Source organism: Mesitornis unicolor, unplaced genomic scaffold, assembly GCF_000695765.1.
Source record: "Mesitornis unicolor isolate BGI_N332 unplaced genomic scaffold, ASM69576v1 scaffold8277, whole genome shotgun sequence".
In the NCBI taxonomy this organism is placed as follows: Eukaryota; Metazoa; Chordata; class Aves; order Mesitornithiformes; family Mesitornithidae; genus Mesitornis; species Mesitornis unicolor.
The window spans coordinates 1-8815 of NW_010198321.1; the positions used below are offsets into that span (position 1 = coordinate 1).

General features: G+C 42.0%; 1 protein-coding gene across 1 annotated transcript; it reads left to right on the forward strand.

Moving 5' to 3' along the window:
* Positions 1-293: 293 nt before the first annotated feature.
* On the forward strand, positions 294-2957 carry LOC104544282 (electron transfer flavoprotein-ubiquinone oxidoreductase, mitochondrial-like). Its single transcript, XM_010189106.1, has 4 exons — positions 294-482; positions 1115-1297; positions 1645-1866; positions 2526-2957. Exons 1-4 carry the CDS (start codon positions 371-373, stop codon positions 2687-2689), a joined length of 681 nt encoding a protein of 226 aa, XP_010187408.1. The 5' UTR covers positions 294-370; the 3' UTR covers positions 2690-2957.
* Positions 2958-8815: the final 5858 nt, after the last annotated feature.

Genomic DNA, 8815 nt, shown 5'->3' on the forward strand with positions numbered 1-8815 from the left:
AAGGAGGAAACGAGTATCAGTGGGTGACATTACCACAGTCTTGCTGCAGAAAAAGCAACTGGACAGAGGGATATAAGGAAAATGTTGTCTGGTCATGATGTTATACATAGCCCCGGTACAATGTCTGTATGCCAAAATTCTTTGATTAAGTGGAGTAACTCTGGTATATTTTTATAGAGTTTATATTGCACATGCAAGTCTAAAAATGTAAAGGACACTCAAGCCTCATGCCAGTTACATTTCCAGAATCTTATTTTCATTTTGAAAAGAAAAACAAAACCAAACAAACCACTTTCCTTTGTTTCTTCTTCAGTCAATACCCAAACTCACCTTCCCGGGTGGATTATTAATTGGTTGTAGTCCTGGACTCATGAATGTTCCTAAGATCAAAGGGACGCATACCGCCATGAAAAGTGGCATGTTGGCTTCAGAAGCCATCTTTAGCCAATTAATCAGTGAAAATCTCCAATCAAAGACAATAGGTAAGATCACTGTATTTTGATTTCTAATTACCTCGTGTTCAATTAGAATCACCAACAGCGTAGCGGTAACTAAATGTATCTGAAGGAGTTAGCTGGAAATGCAAATAAATAATGAAATTAGTGTGGTGATTTAAAAATCTGTCTATTGTTTATTTACTATATATACTGTCAAATTATTTGAGAATGAAATTAATAAAGTTTTGCTTAGTTATTCTTAAGTATTGGTCCTACAGCTAGAAGAAAAACATGCCTCTAAAAAGCATCTGAAAAGTAAGCTTAGGTTTCCTAAGTACAGCACTTTTTTTTTTTCCTGGATTCTATGAGTGAGTAGCCGTTTTCCCACAGAGATGCCAATATAGCCACCTGGCTGGTTATCTTTATATTTTGCTGAGGTTTGAGCCAATTTATTGCTGCTTGTGGGTCATTTAGTAGAGTCTAAAAGGAGCAGTAGAGATCTGCAGGTAGCTGCCAACGAAACAGATCTCTTCAAGAGGCTGAAAGACATTGTCTAGTATATTCCTAGCTTACTATTACGAAAATCTCATTTTGCTGCCTTCATTGCAATTATTTTTTTATGTCAAGGATAGTCTTTATGTGCTGTAGGTACCTAACAAGTAATATTACTGCCTTAGGACTTGATGTGCAAGAATATGAAGAGAACCTGAAAAAGTCCTGGGTCTGGAAAGAGCTGTATGCAGTTAGAAACATCCGACCATCATGCCACAGCATACTTGGTGTGTATGGAGGAATGATTTACACAGGCATATTTTATTGGCTACTGAGAGGAATGGAACCATGGACATTAAAACATCCAGGTGATTTCATTGTCTCCTGAAATAAGATACTACAATTATATGTCAGTCTTCTGTGGTCTTAGTTGAAGCTAGGGCACATCTGGGCAAGTGGCAAGGCCTTAAAATGTAGAAAAAAAATTGATGATAAGGCAGTGAAGCAGACTTTTTCCTGTTACCTAACATACAACATAAATGAAAATCTTAAAGTACTCTTCTACTTAGTAGATTTTTCTCTCATCAAAAAGGCTTTTATGAAATACTTCATTCTGATGACAAAAGAAGTTAAAATAGCTTAATTAAATTGTTCTTGAGTAACTGCAAATTACAGTAATTCTATACTGAAACTTATTTATTAAAAATGTATTTAGGACCAGATTTTGCTCAGCTCAAGCCAGCCAAAGACTGCATGCCTATTGAATACCCAAAGCCTGATGGGAAAATCAGTTTTGATCTCCTGTCGTCTGTGGCTTTAAGTGGTACAAACCATGAACATGACCAGCCTGCTCATTTAACTCTCAAAGATGATGGCATCCCTGTGAGCAGGAATTTGGCTGTATTCGATGGACCGGAACAAAGATTTTGTCCAGCAGGTAGGTAATAAAAAATGTGTGTCTGAGCTGTTTTTGCAAGATGAAGTACTTTTACTTTTTACTTTTGCAAGTAAGTACTTCAGGAAGAGACTATCTGGCCTACTACTTACTTCAGGCGTTCTATCCCAATCTTCCTCCTAGCAAAGGGTTCAAGTGCAGGTCTTAAAATACATTGTGTTAACAGTACTTTCATGGTGAAATAATTAGTAAACATGGAAGAAGGCAGTTCAATTACACCAGTAGTGTACTTCCTTTGTTACCCTTTGCAGAATCACAGAATCACAGAACGTTAGGGATTGGAAGGGACCTCAAAAGATCATCTAGTCCAATCCCCCTGCCGGAGCAGGAACACCTAGATGAGGTTACACAGGAAGGCGTCCAGGCGGGTTTTGAATGTCTCCAGAGAAGGAGACTCCACAACCTGTCTGGGCAGCCTGATCCAGTGCTCTGTCACCCTCACTAAGAAGAAGTTTCTTCTCCAAATTTAAGTGGAACCTCCTGTGTTCCAGTTTGTGTCCATTACCCCTTGTCTTATCGTTTGTCACCGAGAAGAGCCTGGCTCCATCCTCATGACACTCACCCTTTGCTGGGAAGTAGCAGAGCATACATGCAGGGGGAAACTGTTCAGTGAAATGATAGCTCTCTTTTGTTCTTTGCAGGAGTTTATGAGTATATTCCTCTGGAAACAGGAGAAGGATCAAGACTGCAGATAAATGCTCAGAACTGTGTCCACTGCAAAACATGCGATATTAAAGACCCAAGTCAGAACATTAACTGGGTAGTGCCTGAAGGTGGAGGAGGACCAGCTTATAATGGGATGTAAACTGACAGGACATCTATTCAGTGATTTCTGATCACCAGAAAATAAGTTGGGAGTATTTTATGCTGCATTGTAATTAAAGTACAGCACTGACTTGAATGTTAAAAAAATTTGAGGCTAAATTTTAGGTATGACTCTTGCATTATATGGAAGTTAGTGCCTTCTGGTTAAATCATAGCCTTATTTAAATAGAACTTCTTCCCACGAGTTGTGTGGCAAGTAGAAGAAAGCTCTTATCGGGACTGACAGAGGAACTTTGGGTCTTACGATAGCACTATTAAGCTACAACAACACAACCACTACTGATTTACACATCTGAATCGCAAAACACAAGTTATTACAGCTTAAAAAAACCAAAACACTTCACCTTTGAACAGTTTGTCTTTATTGCAAACACTGAAAACTGCAGTACAGGGCAAGTGAAAGAAGCAGCTCCACTTACTGTTTTGCATCAGTTAGTGCATAGATTTAAGTTTAGGAAAAAAAATCAAGCAAACATTTTAGCATAAGCTGCCTTCTCTTTCTCCTTTTGGTCTTTTATCTTCTGTCTGATTCTGAGTGTTTCCGTCTGGATAGCTGCTTAAAAAGAAAAACCATGATAACAGTTATAGTAACCTCTTTACATTAGGTCTCATATGTCAAGACCAGGTCACACTGCTGCAAATTACCCAATTATTTTGTGTAACAGAACTGCATTTAATCCTCTATTAGGTCAGATACTAGCAGCACAAAATCCTTGTCCCTTATTTTGTTTCACCTGGTAAAGTAATCAGATAGAGGAGGGTGCAGCAAGCATAGTATTGGTGTCATCACAGAATTTATGAGCTAAAAATTTTATCCAATTAGACCAGGAAATTAAGAAAGCTAGTAAGGCCCCTGTGAGAGAGGGAGATGGTTCGAGAGGTGTGCTGGTTGACCTACATAGGCAGGTTACTGCGTGCACCTGAAACATCACTGCTGTATAGAAACAGTTCTACCTCAGTGGGCTCTGTGCTCAATGCATCAGTGTTTAAGCTGTTAGAAGCCAGCATCTTGGGCATCACACTGGTACAAAGTCATGTTAAATACTACCCTGGTTACTTTGTTACATTCTTAAAGAATCTGTAAAGAAAACAGCTTTATTTTACCTTTGTCTTCAGGGGCTATTTCATGAGCCCTTTTAAGATCAGCCTTAAATGAAAAAGAAATATAAATTAATGTTCAAGTTAAATGTTTAGATTAAAAAAAAATTAAATATTGTGGTCATTACCAATGCCTGATCGAGATCTTTTATTCCCTGCCATCCTTGAGCCCGTCTGTAGAGAGCTTTAGTATTTGTTGGATCTATTTTAAGAGCCTGTAAATTTAATAAAATTGTCACATTAACATTTCATATACTTCACAGCCTTCTATCTCTGCAACTGGCACAGTTCACACCAGTAATCTCCCAAGTTGGTTTGAGAGCAAGCTGTCAAAACATTACTGTATAAAAAGGAATGGTATATTGTACACACTCAATAGCTAGCTCATTAGTTTTAATACCACTGCACCACAAGTGGTCTTTTGTGACTGACAAGCATACGCAATAAAATGGAATCTATATATTTATCTATATCTCTGTCAAGGCAAAGGTGTTGCTGCAGTTCAAATTCAAATTATCCTAACTTCGAGTCTCACAGTACAGCTCTGTATTGCAGCTACTTCCTTCACACCAAAAACTTTCAAATGGCATCATAAAGAAAACATGCAGATTTCCTGTAAAGCTTGTTTCCCTATAGGGTAGAAAGACACACACAAGCAATCCATCTCATGCTTCAGGGACTTTGCCAAGTTCCAGTCATTACATGAATTCTGAGCCGAATGCTTTCACTAATGAGTATATGCCAGCTCTAACATGACAATATCAAAATACGAAACAGTGTCTGGGCAAAGAGATAATTCTACTATTTGATTACTTATATTTTCAGCTAGGTGTTTTGTTTTCTTGAAGATCACATTCTTTTTTCTTATTGCAGATAGATCCACAGTGTGTCAGGGGCCAATATGCTGACCGGATCCATCCCACAGGGAAGTCTGCTGTCTCCCTGGGTCCCGGGTTAGAGGTGTTACCCGGAAACTCCCTGGTCTGGTACACCCCTCTGATTATTATCTGCTGTTAGTTGTTGAGGTTGGTAGCGATGAGGTTGAGCAGCAAAGGCAATCAAGAGGGACTTCAGAGCACTGGGGTGACTGGTGGAAGGATCGGGAGCACAGGCAGTGTTTCCTCAATCCCTTCAGTGGTAGGGAAGAATACTGGTAGGAACCAGAAAACACACCAGATCAACACATGGCTCAGAGGATGGTGCCATCGGTGGAATTTTGGGGTTTTTTTGTAGTTAAGGAGGTTTACACAGCACCAAACCTTCTGGAGACCAATGGAATTCAACTTTCTCAAAGGGATAAAAGGATCCTTGCACAGAAGATGGCAAGGCTCATCAATAAGTCTTTAAACTAAGTTTGAAGGGGGAAAGGGATAATACCAGGCTCACTAGAGATGAGACAAGGGGTAGCATGACAGTGTTTGGGGTGAAACTGATAACCCAACTCAAGTGCATCTATGCCAGTGCACCCAGTATGGACAATAAACAGGAGGAGTTGAAAACCATCACGCAGCAGGATAGCTCTGACCTAGCTGCCATCACAAAAACATGGTGGGATGACTCTCACAACTGGAGTGCTGCAGTGGGTGGCTACAAGTTCTTCAGTAAGGATAGGGAAGGAAGGAGAGGTGGTGGGGTGGCTTTGTATGTTAGAGAGTGTTTTGACTGTGTAGAGCTCAATGATTGTGATGACAAGGTTGAGTGCTTATGCATAAGGATGAGGGGAAGGCTAACGAGGCTGATATCCTTCTGGGAGTCTGTTATAGACTACTCAACCAGGATGAAGTGGCAGATGAAGTATTCTACAAGCAGCTAGGAAACTTACCACAATCACTAGCCCTTCTTCTTGTGGGAGACTTCAGCTTTGCAGGTGTCTGCTGGGAATACAACAGAGCAGAGAGGAAACAGTCTAGAAGGTCCCTGGAGTGCGTGGAAGAGAATTTCCTGATGCAGCTGGTAAGTGAGCCTACCATGGGAGCTGTCTCACTTGACTTGCTGTTCACAAACAGAGGAGAACTGGTGGGAGATATGGTGGCTGGAGGCCAGCTTGGGTTTAGCGAGCATGAAATGATAGAGTTCTCGATTCTTGGTGTCGTAAGGAGAGGGGTTAGCAAAACCACCACCATGGACTTCTGGAGGGCAGACTTTGGCCTGTTCAGGACACTGGTAGAGAGAGTCCCTTGGGAGACAGCCCCGAAGGGCAGAGGGGTCCAGGAAGGGTGGACTTCCTTTAAGAAGGAAGTCTTAAAGGCACAGGAGCAGACTGTCCCCATGTGCCATAAGATGACTGGCTTGGCTGAACAGAGAGCTTTGGCTTGAACTTAGGAAAAAAAGAAGAGTATATCACTTTTGAAAGAAGGAGCAGACAACACAAGAAGAGTGCAGAGATCTTGTCATGTCATGCAGAGGGAAAATTAGAAAAGCGAAAGCCCAGCTAAAAGCTCTATCTGGCCACTGTCATAAAATATAACAAAAAATGCTTTTACAAGTACATTAACAACAAAAAGAGAGCCAAGGAGAATCTCCATCCCTTAGTGGATGAGGTGGGGAACACTGCCACCATTGACAAGGAAAAGGCTGAGGTACTTAACGCCTCCTTTGCCTCAGTCTTTCATAGTAAGACCAGCTATCCTCAAGGTATTCAGGTCCCTGAGCTGGAAGACACAGAGAACAGAATAAAACTCCTATAATCCAAGAGGAAGCAGTTAATGACCTGCTATGCCACCTGGACACACACGTGTCTATGGGACCAGGTGGGATCCATCTGCGAGTACTGAGGGAGCTGGTAGAAGAGCTAACAAAACCACTCTCCATCATTTATCAGCAGTCCTGGTTAACTGGGGAAGTCCCAGATGACTGGAAGCTTGCCAATGTGGTGCCCATCTGCAAGAAAGGTTGGAAAGAAGATCCAAGCAACTACAGGCCTGACAGCCTGACCTTGATACCAGGGAAGATTATGGAGCAGTTCATCTTGAGTGCACTCACATAGCAAGAGCAAGACAACCAGGGGATCAGGCCAAGCCAGCCTGATCATGAAAGGCAGGTCCTGCCTGACCAACCTGATCTCCTTCTATGATCAGGTGACACAGCTAGTGAAAGAGAGGAAGGCTGTGGATGTTGTCTACCTGGACTTTAGTAAGGCCTTTGACACCGTCTCCCACAGCATCCTCCTGGAGAAGCTGGCTGGGCATGGCTTGGACAGGCATACGCTTTGCTGGGTTAAAAACTGGCTGGATGGCCGAGCACAGAGAGTTGTGGTGAATGCAGCTAAATCCAGTTGGTGACCAGTCACAAGCGGTGTTCCCCAGGGCTCGGTTTTGGGGCCAGTCCTGTTTAACATCTTTATGGATGATCTGGATGAGGGGATTGAGTGCTCCCTCAGCAAGTTTGCAGATGACACCAAACTGGGCAGGAGCATTGATCTGCTTGAGCATAGGATGACTTTGCAGAGGGACCTGGACAGGCTGAGGTCAACTGCATGAGGTTCCACAAGGCCAAGTGCTGGGTTCTGCACTTTGGTCGCAATAACCCTATGCAGCGCTGCAGGCTTGGGGACGAGTGTCTGGAAAGCTGCCAGGCAGAAAAGGACCCGGGGGGGTTGGGGGACAGCAAGATGACCATGAGCCAGCAATGTGCCCTTGCGGCCAAGAAGGCCAATGGCATCCTGGCTTGTATCAGAAATAGTGTGAAGAGCAGGAGTAGTTTCTTGGTGTTTAGAGGAAATCTCTTTGCATAAATGTGTGGATTTACTAATTTTATTTATTAACTTTAATTAATAATTACAGACTTCAGGCAATGCATCAAGGGTTTTTTTAAATCACTCCAGCACTGGCTGTTCATATAATGGAAATGTTACTCTGGGTGCTCATCCTGAGCTGTCTGCTCTAAGCCATAGAACCTCTTCTGTGACAAGAATTAGATTAGTTGTCTGTGTTGTGTACACATAGGTAGCACTCCTTTTTATAGCTTGACCATTGTAATTACAGCTATTTTAAAGCAAGGGTTGTTTGAACAGGTTCAGCCATTCATAATTCCATAGTTACACCAAATAATGCATGTATTACAGATAATTAATTTAAAATGCTTTTGGCTTTAAGAAATCATAAAAGTGAAAGTGTATAGTCTCAATAACAGTTACCTTGAACTCTACTAGGTAATCTTAGGAAATGTGTTCTGATTAAAAGACTGATAAACTTTAAACACTTGTGATGAGGCGTAAGCTAAATACGTTACTGAAGTCTATTAGTTATGAAGTTGCCTTTATCTAACAATTTTGTATCCTTAAAAAGAAGGATGTTGATCTAGATGACAGGTACCACATTACACAGTTTTCTGGTTTTTTTGTTCCCCATCCCTCATTTCTCCATTCTAAAGATAGCTTCATGAAAGTTTTCCATGTGGCAATGCCATAAGCAGGCTAGAAAGTAAGCCAGCTCTCTGAAGACATACACGAGTCTGTGGGATCTGATAAGATGCATCCCAGAATCCTAAAGGAACTGGCTGATGTATTTGCCAAGCCACCCTCTATGATATTTGAAAAGTCACGGCAGTCAGATAAAGACCCTGGTGACTGGAAGAAAGGAAATATTACACCCATTTTTAATTAGGGTAGAAAGGAAGACCCTGGGAACTACCAACCTGTCAGCCTCACCTCTATGCCTGGGAAGATCATGGAACAGATCCTCCTAGAAGCCATGCTGAGGCACATGGAGGACAGGGAGGTGATTCTAGACAGCCAGCATGGCTTTACTAGGGGCAAGTACTGCCTGACCAACCTAGTGGCTTTCTACAATAGAGTAACTGCATCAATAGACAACGGAAGAGCAATGGATGTCATCTGTCTGGATCTCTGCAAGGCCTTCGACATGGTCCCCCACAACATCCTTCTCTCCAACTTGGAAAGATACAGATTTGATGAGTGGACTGTTCAGTGGATAAGGAACTGGCTGGATGGTCGCATCCAGAGAGCAGTGGTCAAGAACTCAATGTCCAGATGGAAGATGGTGACAAG